This window comes from Crinia signifera, chromosome 11, assembly GCF_055691185.1.
Source record: "Crinia signifera chromosome 11, ASM5569118v1, whole genome shotgun sequence".
Lineage (NCBI taxonomy): Eukaryota > Metazoa > Chordata > Amphibia > Anura > Myobatrachidae > Crinia > Crinia signifera.
Window position 1 is genome coordinate 50847640 of NC_139227.1, and position 17864 is coordinate 50865503.

General features: G+C 49.3%; 1 protein-coding gene across 2 annotated transcripts; it reads left to right on the top strand.

The window, feature by feature from the left end:
• The first annotated feature begins 632 nt into the window (after positions 1 to 632).
• Positions 633 to 17451, top strand: DEF8 (differentially expressed in FDCP 8 homolog). Of its 2 annotated transcripts, XM_083165269.1 has the most exons (12): positions 633 to 810; positions 2697 to 2819; positions 4146 to 4249; positions 4500 to 4649; positions 4777 to 4918; positions 5791 to 5955; positions 6982 to 7109; positions 8204 to 8317; positions 8472 to 8552; positions 8634 to 8774; positions 9470 to 9579; positions 16224 to 17451. In XM_083165269.1, the coding sequence occupies exons 2-12, from the start codon at positions 2708 to 2710 to the stop codon at positions 16318 to 16320; spliced, it is 1344 nt and encodes a 447-aa protein (XP_083021395.1). In that variant the 5' UTR covers positions 633 to 810; positions 2697 to 2707; the 3' UTR covers positions 16321 to 17451. The 2 variants fall into 2 exon arrangements, with proteins under 2 accessions (XP_083021395.1, XP_083021396.1); XM_083165270.1 differs by lacking the exon at positions 633 to 810 and having other exon boundaries at positions 2736 to 2875.
• The last annotated feature ends 413 nt before the right edge of the window (positions 17452 to 17864 follow it).

Here is a 17864-nt window from a genome sequence, read left to right on the forward strand (position 1 = left end):
TGATGGTCATTATAGAACTGCAGGAGGAGACGGAGCCGGGACAAGATATGCGCGGCGGGACCCTGAATGCGGTGGCAGCGGCATGCGGAGGGGTAAGGGGGGTTTTAACTTCACTTGGGAAGGTGGGTGGGAGGGCTAGGGGGAGGGGGGCGGCGCTGCCAATATCGGCGCGGGGGGGGGGGGCGCAAAAATTCTAGTTACGCCGCTGCACGCCACCCACCAGTGACGGCATCTATTACCTTTAGTAAAGTTGTGGCGAGCAAAGTGATCCCGTGAGGGGACAATGGTGCTATTCTGAAAGCAGCTAACGTAACCGGCGTAAGCTGTGGCCGCAAAGATGAAGTACCCATGAAATACCACCTGTCGGCACGTCAGCTCAATACACGTGAAAAACTCATGTTGACCTTTTGACTGTAGACCTTGCCATTGTTGACTTAATGCTTGTATTGACCTTCCGACCCTGTCGGCCTTAGCCATGTGATCCAAGGCCTGTCGACTTTAATTAGGTCGACCTAATGACCGTATCCCAGAGAGATCCCTCATCCCTGTGCTCTGCCGCATGTTCCCGGGCAGCAGACAGGGAGCGGCCTGCAGTACCCCGCAGCGGACGGCAGGTGGCGCCATGGAGGCCGCCGCCGGATAGGAGGAGCCCCGGCAGTCGTGCGATTATGAAAGCAACAACAGCGGCAGCAGCAGCCTGGGAGCGGGCCCGGGGCCGCTCCGTCTGATCACCGGAGAGCTGGCCGGTACCGGAGACACAGGCCGCTCCTGGCTGGGGAGGCCCCGGAGTCACAGGCCGGACATGCCTAGGTGAGAGGGCTGCAGTGTGGTGATCTGTCCTATACATTTCACCTATAAAGGGAGGGTTCTAGTTTTTCATCTATGGTGCAGCCCCGTGTGTGTTTGTCACCTATAGTGCAGCCCTGTGTGTGTGTCACCTATAGTGCAGCCCTGTGTGTGTCACCTATAGTGCAGACGTGTGTTTGTCACCTATAGTACAGAACTGTGTGTGTCACCTATAGTACAGCCGTGTGTGTGTGTGTGTGTGTGTGTGTGTGTGTGTGTGTGTGTGTCACCTATAGTGCAGACGTGTGTGTGTCTCACCTGTGGTGCAGACATGTGTGTGTCACCTATAGTGCAGCCCTGTGTGTCACCTTTAGTGCAGACGTGTGTGTGTGTGTGTCACCTATAGTGCAGACGTGTGTGTCAACTATAGTGCAGACGTGTGTGTGTGTCACCTATAGTGCAGAACTGTGTGAGTGTGTCACCTATAGTGCAGAACTGTGTGAGTGTGTCACCTATAGTGCAGAACTGTGTGAGTGTGTCACCTATAGTGCAGAACTGTGTGAGTGTGTCACCTATAGTGCAGAACTGTGTGAGTGTGTCACCTATAGTGCAGAACTGTGTGTGTGTGTCACCTATAGTGCAGAACTGTGTGTGTGTGTCACCTATAGTGCAGACGTGTGTGTGTCTCAGTTGTGGTGCAGACGTGTGTGTGTCTCAGTTGTGGTGCAGACGTGTGTGTGTGTGTGTCTTAGTTGTGGTGCAGACGTGTGTGTGTGTGTCTCAGTTGTGGTGCAGACGTGTGTGTGTCTCAGTTGTGGTGCAGACGTGTGTGTGTGTGTGTGTCTCAGTTGTGGTGCAGACGTGTGTGTGTGTGTCTCAGTTGTGGTGCAGACGTGTGTGTGTGTGTGTCTCAGTTGTGGTGCAGACGTGTGTGTGTCTCAGTTGTGGTGCAGACGTGTGTGTGTGTGTCTCAGTTGTGGTGCAGACGTGTGTGTGTCTCAGTTGTGGTGCAGGGATTCAGTATTGAATCCCAGGGTTCAGAATCCCGACGCCGGAATCCCGACAGCCGAAATGCCGACAAGGGGGGGACGTGGATCGCCCCCCCCTTGCGGGCTCGCCACGCAGCGGGCCCGGTGCCTCGCTACGCTCGGCACACTAATTTATTCTCCCTCCAGGGGTGTCGTGGACACCCACGGAGGGAGAATGTGTCGGTATTTCGGCGGTCGGGATTCCGGCGTCGGGATTCTGAACGCCGGGATCCCGACCGCCGGGATATTAACTGCATCCCGTGGTGCAGACGTGTGTGTGTGTCTCAGTTGTGGTGCAGACGTGTGTGTCTCAGTTGTGGTGCAGACGTGTGTGTCTCAGTTGTGGTGCAGACGTGTGTGTGTGTCTCAGTTGTGGTGCAGACGTGTGTGTGTCTCAGTTGTGGTGCAGACGTGTGTGTGTCTCAGTTGTGGTGCAGACGTGTGTGTGTGTCTCAGTTGTGGTGCAGACGTGTGTGTGTGTGTCTCAGTTGTGGTGCAGACGTGTGTGTCTCAGTTGTGGTGCAGACGTGTGTGTGTGTCTCAGTTGTGGTGCAGACGTGTGTGTGTCTCAGTTGTGGTGCAGACGTGTGTGTGTGTCTCAGTTGTGGTGCAGACGTGTGTGTGTGTGTCTCAGTTGTGGTGCAGACGTGTGTGTGTGTCTCAGTTGTGGTGCAGACGTGTGTGTGTGTCTCACCTGTGGCCGTGTGTGTGTGTCTCACCTGTGGTGCAGCCATGTGCGTGTGTGTGTGTGTCGCCTGCCGTGCATGTGTGTCACCTCTGTAGTGCAGCCGTGTGTGTGTGTCTTACCTGTAGTGCAGCCTTGTGTGTGTGTGTGTCACCTATAGCAGCCAGTAATATGTGAGCAATGTCCTGTTCCTGCAGGGTGACTGGATATGGAATACAATGACAAGTTGGCCAGGTTCCGTCAGGGTCATCTCAACCCCTTCAATAAGCCCAGGGAGGAGGAAAACCCCCATGAGGACGTACAGCAGGCGCCTTCTAAGGGTGCGTATTCCCAGAACAGGAGCTTAGAGACTATGAGAATCAGCTTTATTGGCCAGGTATATTTGCATATACTAGGAATTGTTTGTCGTAGCGGTGCAGCATCAAGCAGGGAACACAAGGGGGAAAGATAAAAGAGGTGTAACATGCATCACGTAATATAGAGCATTCGCACGTTTGAATTGGGCACAGTCCATATTGCTCAGTTGGTGGACAGCTATTGGGAAGAAGCTTTTTTGTAGTTCTTTGCTTGGATAACCCGACGGATGGGGTTGATGTTTGCCTGATGGGAGGGTTTCGAACAGGTTGTGGCCAGGGTGCAGTTTGTCTGCCGAGATCTTTCCTGCATGCTTCTTAACCCTGGCTAGGCATAGTTCTTGGATAGCGGGGAGATCCGCCCCAATGATCTGTGCTGCCATCCTCGCTACCCTCTGCAGCCTTCGTCTGTCTTTCACGTTTGCTCCTCCTTACCAGATTGTAATTGAGGAGCATAGTGGTACATTTACTAAGATTCAAGCTCTATTGAAGATGAGTTGTTGCTATGAGCAACCAATGTGATTCTACAGTACTTATTTAGCACCTTCTATAAGATGATAAAAAAAATCTGATTGGTTGCTATGGGCAACATCCCATCTTGTATAGAACTCCCATCTTAGTGAATGTACCCCGTAAGGAGCCCATGCATGCTCTGTTATGTACTATTAAAGTACACATTGTATCGGATCGCATGCATTGTGCATGCACTGCGATCCGATGTGTAGCTAGTACAAAAAGTATGTGCAGCACATACTTTTTATACCTAACTATGTGATGCGCGGGAGCGCGCGTCGCATAGTACAGAACGTAGCCAGACCACAACGGAGCGTGTATCTTCTCCTTTAGTCTAGAAATGTGATGAGAACAGACAGAAAGGAATAGGGAGAGGTATGGAGGCTGGTGGAAGGATACCGGTAACTGCGCGCAGTGATTGGTTAGAGCTGAAGGAGCACCATGTGGGCAGTCCACCTTTCTCCAATTGGCTGGCACCATATCTATCTATTACATTTCTCCCTATACATATATTAAGATAGTCAGCGACTTGGAGGAGGTTCCGGTGACTTTCCTATCCAAAGCCATCCTGGATTAGCCTTTATAATTTCTAGCCAATGGCTGCAGAGTCAGATTTGGGCCATGCTATGTTTGTGATATTGTTTCTATCTAGGAAATCCCTTTATGATGTGATTGGTCGCTACAGGCAATGCCACCTTGTGCATTGGGGTGATGTTCCTCACTGTCCCCCCTTAGATCTCTGTAATATCCGCAGCTGTTTGATGTTTCTTTTTCCACCAGAATCTCCACCAGGATCTCCCCCTCCACCGTGTGAGCCAGAGTTCCGCTGCCCTGAGCGAGTGATGGACCTGGGGGTGTCAGAGGATCACTTCTCCCGGCCCGTGGTGAGTGGGACCATATATTTCTATGATTGTATATTGCGCGTTATCCTGACCACCCGGCCTCAGTAAGCAAATTGTATTAGCACAAAGCATCGCCAGCATGTAACCGTGGAGATAGCAGCATGGCAGACCAAACGTGGGGGTGGAATGGACATCGGGGCCTCTTTGGACACTGCTGCGCTATGGGGCCATTAACATTCTCTGATACCACGCTGATGAGCTGTGCCATTCTCTCTCCATGCTCTGACCCCAGGGACTGTTCCTAGCATCTGACATCCAGCAGCTGCGGCAGGCCATTGAGGAGTGTAAGCAGGTGATCCTGGAGCTGCCTGAGCAGTCGGACAAGCAAAAGGATGCTGTGGTCCGGCTCATCCACCTCCGGCTCAAGCTGCAGGAGCTGAAGGTGAGTATGTATCTCTCTGCCACTGACGCTCTATTACATAACACATGGAATCTGATTTATTTATTGGGCGGGTTATTCTGTCTCTATCCTGGCCTGTGATCCATCATCCCCTCTCTTCCCTCCCCAGGACCCCCACGAGGATGAGCCCAACATGCGAATTATGCTGGAACATCGCTTCTGCAAGGAGAAGAGTAAGAGTGTGAAGCAGGTGTGCGACAAGTGCAGCACATTTATCTGGGGCCTTATCCAGACCTGGTACACTTGCACAGGTGAGACATTGGCCTCTGACTGCTGGGATACATCTCTGGCCTCCTGGGCATTTGCTGTGCCACTGGTGGGAGTGCGGACGACTGTGGCACCTGCAGTGATTGCTGTCTGCCATAGGGGTTAACATGCTTGTTGCCATAGGGATTAACCTGATCTCCGGCTCTTGATCACGGTAGCATCAGCATCTACTAATAATCACCACACTGAAGCAGCAGTACAGGAGTGAGCAGTGTTCCCGAGCTGCTGCTGCTTCAGTGTAGTGATTAGTAGTAGATGTCAGTGCTGGCGCTGTCGAAACCAAAAACCGGAGGTCAGCGGGAAGCTGCTGAGGCGAGCTGCTGCTGGACCCCGTCTCCCCGCCGGGCCCTCCTCCTCCCTACCTGCTCCTTATGCGCTGCCGCCACCCCCTCTGCGCCGCACACTGGCCCAGCCGCCCGTTGTCAGGTGCTGCCTGTCCAATCTGAGCGGAGTGGGTCCCATGGGACCAGCCCACTCAAGTGAGTTCCTGGAAGGTACTATATCGCTTATTTGTGGACCCTGCACCTCACACTGACCCAGCTATACCACAGATACCTGCACTGTTTAGGGCCAGCTTATCACTTCAGTAGGAACATTTACTAGGAACATTTACCTCATTGAGGCATGAGGCATGGCATCCTTATTGTGGGCAGAGGTCATTTTCAGAAAATCTATCCTATTATCTCCCCAGTCCTTTGACGTGCAGGGCCATATCTAGGGTGGAGGCTCCCATGGCGCAGCCCTGGGTGCAAGACCGAGGGGAGCCATGGATGCCTGTCCCCGATGCTTGGGCAGGTATATTGGTGTGACAATGCCATCTGAGGGTTGTATGATGTGGCTCTGTTCTGTTTCTCAGGATGTTATTATCGCTGCCACAGCAAATGTCTGAACCTCATTACCAAACCCTGTGTGAGGTCAAAGGTCAGTCACCAGTCGGAGTATGAATTAACCATTTGTCCCGAAGCCGGACTGGACACCCAGGATTACCGCTGCGCTGAGTGCCGGGCACCGATCTCCTTACGTAAGTATAGCAGGGAAATACAGCCAAGTACTTGTAGCAGGAAACCGGAAATGCTTCTTGATAACATCATAATACATGTTTTACATGTTAAAAAATTGGCTTTAACATTCCATGCATTTTGTTAGCATTGTTTGTACCTGATATTTATTATTATGGTGACTGAAATAAGGTCCATCGCAATACATTTTACTTGGACCGCACTCCGCACCCTGCTCTAGCCAGCACCTTCGGTGTGCATTGTGCCTTGTATGACTAGCAGGGAGACCGGACAGCATGAAGATGGGAGAGACTGATGGGGAAATTTACTAAGATGGGAGTTCTATTATACATGGGATGTTGCTATGGGCAACCAATCAGAATCTACTACTTATTTATTTAGCAACTTCTAAAAGATAATAGTGGGCCAGATGTACTTAGCTTCAAAAGTGATAAACAGACAGCCAATCAGCTCCTAATGGCCACAGACTGTGTTTGTAAAATGTCAGGCAGGTGCTGATTTATTGGTTGTTTATCTCTCTCCATTTTATCACTTTTTGAAGCTTCGTGCATCTGGCCCAGAATCTGATTGGTTGCCCATAGCAACATCCCATTTGAAATTGAACTCCCATCTAGGTAAATTTTCCCCTGAGCATCTTATATTGCCTGTTTTTTTTATAAGGTGGGGTTCAGTAAGTATAAGTGATTGTCACAGTGCCCGTCCAATTGGAAGCTGTGTACACTTTACTGTCCTCTGCATTGTGTCAGTGCTGAGTTCTCTGTTCTGTTCATGCTGATCTATATGGCTGGTCCACACTTCAATACGGATCAAGGATTAGTGTGGGGAGGGCGACTGTCTACAACTGATGGGGGAAAATGTTATCAGATCATACATATGCTTACAGCCTGTTACATTTGGGGTGACAAGCTAGTGAAGGTGATAGTCATGTAGTAGTGAGGTTTGGATGTCATCAAGCTGATTACATATTAGCTGGTCCTGTAGGGGCTGCTTTATACATGTACCAGTAACTGATCATTGCCTATATACAGGCGCTGCTCCCAGTGAGGCCCGTCAGTGTGATTACACCGGTCAGTACTACTGCAGCAATTGCCACTGGAACGACCTCGCCGTCATCCCAGCCCGTGCCATTCATAACTGGGATTTTGAACCACGCAAGGTAGGCATGGATCGCAGCTACGGGATTGCACGATAAAAGGTGGAGAGGAAAAAGTATCCTGTGTTCAAGAAAAAACAAAGTCAACATAGTGATCATTCTAGCACACTCGGGTCTGTATCACAGCACCCTGCACCTGTCACTGCCTGTGAAGTTCCTCTTTTCTGCCTGTAATGCTGCTCTTTGCGGTGGTGCTTCTAGCACACTCTGGTCTGTATCGCAGTGACAGGTGGAAGGTGATAGAACATTACAAACATATTATTCATCTGCCCTTCCTGATATGCTGTGAACCGTGTGATCTTTATGGAATGTTGTATTGAGGAGTCTTCTAGTTACCATTAGCCTTTCCTTGGCTAATGTCTGCAATGGGCTACAGAAAACGGGGCCGGATGACTCACCGACGGTCTGTATACAGACACCGAAATCCTGACTGTTCAGCTGTCTGACCGTCAGGATCCCTACCAACAGTGGCTGAACTCCCTCGTCAGAGATGTAGGTATACAGACTGTCGGCGAGTCATACCGAACCCACAGAAATCCATAGTGCATAAAGCAAGGTTCTGTAAGCCACTAGCTATTAACAGGACACTCCCCTTATTTATACTTTTACTTTTCTTTTTATATCACCCCAACATTAAATGAGGCCTTTTTGTAAAATATCCTGGTCATTTTGCTGTTCTCAGCTCATTTGAAGGTGCTTGTATCTGTCTGCATGCAGAGCTTGCCATCTAGTACAGTTTCATTATTTGCCTTCTCATCCCCACTAACCTGTATCACCCACCCCCCTTTCAGAATGTCACCAGTACATGTTAGAATTGGGCTATGGTGAGGACATGAATACTGGAACAATGTTATGTTGACATTCAGGCGCTGTTACATATTTTACCACATAAGGGCAAGTCCCTGCCTTGCCATGGACGGTGGTTTACTGTACGCACTGTTATAATTGGAGGTAACGCAATGGACTGTGGCCTATAACTGACTGCTGGTTCCGTTGTGTAGTATATAAGTCCCTTGCTTATATATAGCACGTATGTTCCCTTTAGGTTTAGACTCTCCTATCTCTGCCACCAACTCAAGTCTGGTCTCCACCTCCAGGTGTCGCGGTGCAGTATGCGGTACCTCGCGCTGATGCTGGGCCGGCCGGTGCTGAAACTGCGCGAGATTAACCCTTTGCTCTTTAACTACGTGGAGGAGCTTGTGGAGATCCGGGTAAGATCAGGTCCCGCTCATGATACTGGGCACAGCGTGCCAGTGCTGCCCATACAGTTGGGTAGAATACATGCGCCACCTCCTCTGGGAAATACAGAGGTTTTTATGTGTTTTGTTTGATGGTTTTCTTCCTGCTGTCCTCTTCCTATAATAGAAGTTACGCCAGGACATTCTCCTCATGAAACCGTACTTTATCACCTGCAAAGAAGCCATGGAGGCCCGGCTGCTTCTACAGGTCAGGAGAAGAGTGCAGGGGGTTGTGTCCTGTGTGCCGCTGGTTGTGTACTGCGTTGTCTAACCTGTGTTTTGCCCACAGCTCCAGGAGCGGCAGCACTTTGTGGAGAACGATGACATGTACTCCCTGCAGGATCTCCTGGATGTCAGCAGCGGGCGGTTGGGCTGCTCCCTGACGGACATACACACCACCTTCGCCAAGCACATCAAGCTGGACTGTGAGGTGCGACGGCAGATACAGGCATTACATGGCAGAGCGGGGTCCCAGGGCACAGTACACATACTCTCCAGGCTAACCTGTGGCTCTCCAGCTATTGTAGAACTACAGCTCCCAACATGCTTTACCAACTGTTATGCTGAGACTTGTAGTTTCACAACAGCTGGAGAGCTTCTGGTTAGCCAGGCCTGCTATAGGGGGAATATTTATCAAGTCCCATAGCAACCAAGCAGACTTTACCTACCATTTGTCTAGTACAGTCTAAGACATGATAGCTGGAATGTGGTTACTATGGGAAACCCTGCACCGTGTCCATTTTAATGCTTGATAAATCTCCCTCTAAGGGTGTTATGGCTTCACTTGAGGCACAATCGCCACCCCCCCACCCACACCCACCACCTGCTTGGGCACAGTGATATAGTGATGCGCCTCTAGTTGCTGTATGAGGCTCATTGGGACTGTTCCTGGAATAGGAAATAGCCTTCTGCCCCTGTACTATTATTTTGTGGTAGGTCACCACGTTTCTCTCATAGACTGTGAGAGAAAAACACCATGGTGGGTATTGCTTTGCACTTCCAGCATAGTACAGCCTTGTTCGTGACTCCCCTACATATGTGTTACCCCCAGTGTAGGGTCGTCTCTGGCTGACGTGACCCAGGGAAGCTGCTGCTCAACTCACGGTCTAATCTTTCTTTTCCCAGCGCTGTCAGGCTAAGGGCTTTGTGTGTGAGCTGTGCAAGGAGGGAGACATCTTGTTCCCATTCGACAGTCACACATCTGTATGCCAGGACTGCGCGGCCGTGTTCCACAGGTGAGGCCACAATCTTCTGTTACTTTAGTGATACGTATGGATAGGAGGCTAAGCACACTCATATGAAGCACTACTCCAGTTATTCCCTGCTCTATCTACATGCGAGTGGTGTGTATACAATATAATATAATAATGCTGCTCCTCACCTCTATGGCAGCCACTAGTGAAGTGTTACTCCGTTCAGCCACATACAACTACTGGTGCTGACATTACGGTTATGGCGATGAGTCACTTTAACTGGCTGCTGACATGACCAATATCTGTATAATTAGTGCATTCTGATCTTTGTCACTTACTTCACTCCTCAGAGACGCGATCATCTTTTATTCGGGACATGCTAGGGGCCACAGGGCTAAAGCTGGGTAGTGGAATGGGAGATTGAATTCTAGCACCCAAAAGGTTAAACTTCTCCGGCCTACCAGGCAGACTAGGCTCCTCTACGCCGCCTCCAGGCCAGGAAGCTTTTTTTCTTTTTGATGCTGGCAGGAGGCAACATGCACCACAGAGAGGGGCTGCTATAGGCAGCCTTGCTCCGCCGGGCTGTGCTAACAAGCGGACTGGTCCACCACCTGCTGGACCACCAGGAAAAAGGTGTGCGGGCAGTAGTACCGGTAGTGGGGCTGCCTGGCACGCACCGGATCTCTGCCATTTTACCGGCGCTGCGTGAGGTTACTTCACTGGTGGCCATTTGTTAGCAGCGGGTGTGACGACACAGCTGGCACCTTCTGTCACACAGGGTTGGACAACTGCAGTTACTTTCATAGCCCTGATCCTGCTCATGGACTCCACTTAATTATAGTAAGTTATTATTTATATTCTGTATAATATTATATGGTATAGCTATATTTTACCTGTTATATTTGGAATATGTACTTTATTTGGTTATACTGTGCTTAATGTAATTGTTAACATGAATAAGTCTAGGCCAGAGTGTTATTTACTATAGGTTAAGTTACCCATTGTTTTAAGTCACCTGACTATCAGATGTGATTTAACATAAGCAGTAACCAGTGTATAGGCCCCCATACACTAGCCGATTTTGGTCAGATTTCAGCCAGATCAGTCAGATCTGGCCGAAATCGGACCAAAGTCGGCTAGTTTTGATGTCCCCTCAGATCCGATGCGCGGTCCCGTGCGCATCGGATCTGCGTCGGGTGGTCGGACCTGCTGCACGTCCGACCACCCGACTTGGGACCTAGTGGGGCGGCGCGGCGGTGGAGGAAGCAGGGGGGGGCTGGGGACGCTGCGGGGGACACGTCTGTGCGGCGAGAAGGTAGAGGGAGCAGGGGGGGCTGGAGACGCTGCGGGGGACACAGGCTGCATAGAGCCGGGCAGGGGGAGCCGGCCGGGAGCTGTCAGTAATGAATAAAAAAAAAAAGCCCATACAATGAATGGGCGGCCTGTGATTGGCTGAGCGCTCTCTCAGCCAGTCAGCAATTGGCTGAGAGAGCGCTCAGCAGCCAATCACAGGCTGCCCATTCATTGTATGGGCTTTTTTTTTTTTATTCATTACTGACAGCTCCCGGCCGGCTCCCCCTGCCCGGCTCTATGCAGCCTGTGTCCCCAGCCCCCCCTGCTCCCTCTACCTTCTCGCCGCACAGACGCTGTCCCCAGCAGCGGGGGACACAGACGTGTCCCCCGCAGCGTCCCCAGCCCCCCTGCTCCCACCAGCTCCCACCTCTTAGCCCCCCCCCCCCCCCTGCTCCCCGGGTTTTTTACATGTGATAAATCAAGACGATTTATCACATGTAAAAAATGGCACATCAAGTGCCAATCTAATCAAGCTCCCCCGGGGAGCAGCCGGGGAAGCTCAGGGGGAAGTCGGGGACGACTTGTTCTAAGGACAAGTCGCCCTAGTGTATGGGGGCCTTATGTTTAGAGCTCCATGTAATCTGATCATGTACACCCCATTGTAGTCAGGAACCCAGACAGTTTGTGTCTGCATCTCATCAAACTCTCTAACATCCTGAACTGCCTGGGTTATGAATAGACAGGGCTGGGTATAACAAGAGTGAGCTCTACTGGCTAGGGGAGAGATTGGCACAGGAGGTGCAGAGAGAGGCATTGGACTTTTGACATACAGAAGCGGACTAGGCATTGCGGTGCCATCAGTGCAGACAATTCATGGTGAAGGGCACTGTGTGAGCTGGTATCCCAAGCCAGGGGACACAGAAATACTGCCAGCTTGTAGTAGCAAAGGAACGCAAGCATCGGTAATCATATACTACTGTGGGGACTTAGTAAGTAAGATACCTTCCTGGCTGGTAATTGTTACTGTCACAGTGCACTGTGTGTATATATATTTACAATAAAGGGCTTTTGCCATGTTACTAAACTGTTTACCTGAGTGATCAGAGAATCCACATCCTCACACAGCCACTCCCCTCCCGGGACAGTAGGTGGCATATCCCACACTGATTCCCACCACTGATCCTTCCTGTTCTCAGCATGTGTAGCAGGGACATGGAGAGCTCTAAAGGTACCCATACACGGTGCGATTATTGGATGCGTTTTGGTCCTGATTGCATCACACGCAATTTGCATGTCATTTTTGTGCGATGCGATCAGGACCTAGTTCAAAAAGTATGTGAAGCACATACTTATTGAGCTGTGTGATGGGAAGTGTGCGGGAGTGTGCATCGCACCACCCCGTTGCACTTTTAGCCACCTCCTTCACTGCCAGAGAGCCTGGGCCAGTCCTCCCTGTCCCTCTCCTCACAGGACACAGGTTACAGAGTTTGTGATCCAGTCAGCCATAGCTGCTTAACTCTTTGAGGTCCGCACCAAAATAAAAAAGTTTATTATAAACCGATTTCTCAACAGTTTTGGTAGAGGCCTATATCTCAAAAACTGTGGGGTCTCATTCTAAACTATTGATTGTTGTTAATATTATCCTCAGTGAATAAAAAATGCATAGAAAAATGTTTTCCTTTTTTTTTCTTTTTTTTAATGCGGACCTCAAAGGGTTAAGGAGCTTAGTGCCATTTTCTTTCTTTGCATTGTACTGTATGCCTTGTATGCTTGCTGTGTAGTCTGTACTACATTAACTGCCTGTCAGCAAAATACTGTGTTAGCTGAGCCTATTAGCTGCCTGTCTGTTACACTTTTTTCAGTGTATACAGAACCCGGTTTTGTCTTCTAGGGGTAAATCCAGTAAGACAGGGGCCCCAGTACTGCTGTCTTGCACAGCCTGTAATGCTGCCCTGTCCCCCCAGGACTATGTTCAGGACGGCTTATGCGCAAGCGCCGCCCGCAGCTCAAGCCTCCTCTCAGTAGCCTGCCTAGGCCACGTTGCTTACTCAGATGATGACGCAGCTGGTAGACAGGCTCTCCATCTACATAGCCCCAGCAGCCTGTGATGCCATCCTCATCCCTGGCTGGGCATTCTGCTGCAGCCTTTTTCTAGTTCGGAAACCCAATGGGTCATTCCGTCCTATTCTTGAATTGAAAAGACTCAACAAGTTTGTTCGAATCCTGAAGTTCCGAATGGAAGCATTGAGGGCCATAGTCTTAGCCTTACAACCAGGAGACTACATGGCATCCCTGACCATCCAGGATACATATCTGCATATCCCCATCAAGCTGGAACATCAACTGTTTCTGGGGTTGGCACTGTAGGACCATCAGTTTCAGGCTCTGCCTTTTGGACTGTCTACCGCCCCTCGGGTGTTTAAGAATGTCATGGTCGTGATGGGCAGCAAGCTTCACATCTAGTGTGTCTGGATACTTCCGTATCTAGAAGACTTATTGCTTCTGGCACAATCTGCAGAAGTTCTCAAGGAACATCTGAACACAGTGGTGATGGTCCTAGAATGTCACGGCTGGATCATTAATTAATTGGCCCAAATCATCCATGACTCCCGCACAGTCTATGATCCATCTGGGAGCCCAGTTGGATACAGTACATTAAAGGATCTACCAGACAGAGGAACATTGCCGGACTCTACAGTCCCGCATCCAACGTCTCTTTTCCCTCATGCCTGCATAAGGGTCCTAGGTTCGATGGTATCGGTGTTTGACATGGCGGAATATGCCCAATTCCACTCCAATACACTACAACAGGAGATCCTCACCAACATCCGGTCACAGCTGATAGCTTTATCACCGGCCGTACGTCCGTCTCTCTCTTTGGAACTTGTCTTGTGGGTCCTTTGCTTAGTTGAACCCTGGCTCGGGGGTCGTTCTGTGGAAGGTCCATTTGGACAATGTGACGATGGTGGCTTATCAACCACCAGGGTGGCACTCAGTCAGGCTGCCATGACGGAGACAGCCTGCATTTTTTCAATGGGCATAGAAGAAGAAGAAGAAGATTCCTTCTCTCTCAGCGATCTTTTCCTGGGAGTCTTCAATTGGGAAGCTAATTTCCTGAACCGTCAGCCTCCGGCGAATGGGACCTCATCCGGAGGTGCTGAAAAGGCTAGTACGACTGGGGTGGACCTGATGTGGACTTGCTAGCATCGGGCCACAACCATAAGGTCACCATAAAAGGGTCCAGGGCTTGCAACCCAGGGGCTTGCAACCCAGGGGCTTGTATGATGGATGTCCTGTCAGCCCTGTGGCTGTTTGCTCTGATGTACGTATTCCTTCCCATTTCGCTCCTCCTGAGAGTGATCCATAACTTGAAGGCGGAGGGTGGCACACTGATCCTGGTGGCTCCCAGTTGGCCCAGACTGATCTGGTTCTCTGATCTACAGGCGAGGTCAGTGCCCCCTCCAATCTGTCTCTAGGTCCAGACCTGCTCTCAGGGACTGTGTCTACACCTGGATTTGCGGAGTCTGGCTTTAATGGGGTGACTGGTGAGACCTCCCTGTTAAGGACCAGAGGCTTTAACGCCAGAGTAATCTCAGCCATGCTTAGGGCATGTAATCCTCCTTCATCGGGTGCTTACCATTGCATCTGGCGGACTTACTTTTCCTGGTGTAGTGCTTGCCACATCAATCCCAGAACTTACCACTTGACCAGGATTCTGTCCATCTTACAGAAGGGCTTGGAGGCTGGATTGTGCTTATCTTCTTTGAAGGTACAGGTTTCGGCTTTGTCCATCTTGTTCCATAGGAAGCTGGCATTGGTGCAGGATGTCCGCACATTCCTGCAGGGTTTCCTACTTATCCAGCCTCCATTTGTTCCCCCCCGCTAACCCAATGGGACCTTTCCCTGGTAATCGCTGCTCTTCAGGCCCCACCGTTTGAGCCCTTACGGTCAGTGGACCTTTTGTGGGATCACCTTGAAGACCATTTTCCTGTTAGCAATTGCTTCCGCCAAGAGGATGTCTGACCTGTCGGCACTCTCCTGTAGGTCACAGTTTCTGATCTTCCATTCTAATCTGGTGGTTCTTCGAACCGGTTTTTATCACTTCCCAAAGGTGGTGTCCAAGTTTTATGTAAACCAGGAGATTGTGGTCTGGGTCTTTCAAGGGTCAGATGCTTCTCCTGCACAGTCTTTCTTTGATGTAGTCTATGCTTTACGCATGTATGTGCGCTGCACTAAACCTTTCTGGAAGTCAGACTCTTTGTGCTCTATGGGTTTCAAAAAAGAGGTTGGCCTGCTACGAAGCAGACAATTGTCTACTGGCACCATTAGGTGGGCAAACTTGGATGCTTCCCATCCGGTTCCTGTGGGGTCTGGGCTCATTACAGTAGGCTTGTGGGGGTGTCTTGGGCTGTTAGGGGTGATGCAACAGTGGAGCAGATTTGCAAGGCATTGTCTTGGTCGTCTGCCAATTACTTCCTGCGCTTTTATGCATTCTACAAGTTTGTCTCCCAGGACTCAGTATTTGTCCAGAGTGTACTTGCTGCTGCACAAGTGCATCCCCACCCTTAGGTGGCTGCTTTAGGACTTCCCAGTGTTAAGCCTGGGCCCCTGATGTGTCCCGAAGAATGAAAAGAGACTTATGTCTGACCTGTTAAATATATTTCTTCATGAACGTCAGGGGCCACGGGGATTCTTACCTGCCGAATCCTACTTTTTGTTATTCTAATGTTGTAGTAACCTAGTTCCGCTGTTGTGTGGACTAGAATATGTTCAGACTGTGTTTCTGTATGGTGCTTCTCTTCCTTCTCTCTCTTCTCCTGCCTTGTCTGGTTAAAAACTGAGCTGTCTGGAGGTGGAGGGGAGGAGCCTGGTCTACCTGGGAGGCAGAAGAAGTTTAACCTCTTGGTTGCTGGAATTCTCTCTCACTTCACTACCCAGCATTAGCCCTGTGGCCCCTCACGTCCTCGAAGAAAGAGATTTAACAGGTAAGACATAAATCTCATTTTCCCGATGGTGTCCATCTTGGGGCATCTTATAGAATAGGATATACATCTTTTAATTAATAAATACTAGAACCTTGGTGTCACATGCCATATTCTGCTTGGGGTAGGATCATTTATATCAGGGCCTTGTCTAAGCTGCAGTTGAAAGTTGGGGTAAGAATAGACCGTACATATATACATCCTTAGGCTTTGTTATCTGTGTACGGAGCATTATCCTACAGTGTGACTCATGCTGCAATATAGGTCATTGTGCAGAAGTAAACACGGTCACACCCATATCTGGGAAACTTTCATTCTGGGTAATGCTAAATTGCTGCTTTAATTAACAGAACCATAAGATTCTGATTTGTTAATTATTGGAATTTAAAAAAAAAATCCTTTTTATTCCAGAGACTGTTACTACGATAACTCAACCAGCTGTCCCCGGTGCATGAGGTTAAACCAACGGAAGCAGACGGAGGAGCCTGGACCACAGCCCTGGCAGTAACGGGGTGTGTGTTCTGGGACTTGCGATCAGGAAGCTGCTGGGATTTGTGGTGCTTTGTGGTCACTGCTGTGCTGTCCAGGGTCTCTGGAATTTACTAAAAAGATGTATTTATTAAGAAACTTGAGGACACTTATGATTTTTATTTTAGTCTGTGACACATTCCAGACTAAAATACATTGTTGTATAGTATAACAGCTGCCTCCCAGACCAATCCTACACAATACTATGAGGACCTCCCAGACCAATCCTACACAATACTATGGGGACCGCTCTGTCTTTCCTCGGACGTTTGACAGAGATGAGTATAGGCTCTTATTTCTCATGTACATTGGTTGTGGTGCCTTATTTGCACATTTTACATGGTGATGTAGCAGTTCCAAAACTTACATCTCCTCCTGCTTCTCTGCTGGGAGTCGAGGGCCTTAGTGACAAGGTCTTTCCACTGATCGCTGCCGCCAAGGATTCTGAGCCTGAGCTGGTGCACCAATTTCCTGTTCAACCACCTGAACTTCCTATACATTTCTGGCTCTTGCACCATTCCCTCTGCAACAAGAGAAGTCTGTATAATGTCCTTCACATGGAACATTAGGGGCTAGGGATTATATTATTTTCTGTAGCACTATAATGGAGGGGTGGGGGTGTTAAGGTGACCCAGGGTTTATAAAGCTAAGAAATTCTTATGTACAGAAGATGGGCATTATTCAGATCTGAGCTCAGTACAAATGTGTTTGGTAAATGGGCAAAACAATGTGCATTGCAGGTGGGGCAGATGTAACATGTATAAAGAGAAAGTTAGATTTATGAGTTATTTTGTTTCTGTGCAGGGTAAATACTGGCTGCATTATTTTTTCACTGCAATTTAGATTTCAGTTTCAGCACACCTCACCCAAATTTAACTCTCTCTCTATACATGTTACATCTGCCCCACCTGCAGTGCACATGGTTTTGCCCATTTTGCAAACAAATTTGTACTGAGCTCATCTGAACAAGGGCCAATGTCTAATACGCAATTATACAAGCTAACGGATACGAGGCTTCCCAACTTTGTTGGGATCCCAAAAAATGAAATAAATAAATGAATGTGGGGTGTTGAATGTGGCGACATGAATAAAATATTTCTTGCCACTTTAATTTTGTCAAGTGATGACATAATGAATAAATCGCTGAGTGTTGCAGCACATTGTGGTATATTCTCAGATAAAGGACCGGATTCTATTCTGTGATTGTCAGCAGACAGGACATGTGCAGTATGCGACAGCTACACCTTGGCGGAAGATACAAGAGCAGACGTGATGTGATCTGGATTTTCTCCACTTGTGACCTGAGAGTTTCTGGACAGTTGTTAATATGGTCCATGATTAATTTACTAATTATATGAATATAAATGGTGTCTGTAATACAGGACTACTCCCTTTACTGGTTTGCACTAATGTGGGGTACACACAAGGATGTCCCGCTCACGATGCACAATGTGAGCGGGCTGTAAGTGTTTCTTCAGACCCGCTCACGATGAAGCGCGGGGGGGCACGACCCGCTCACGATGT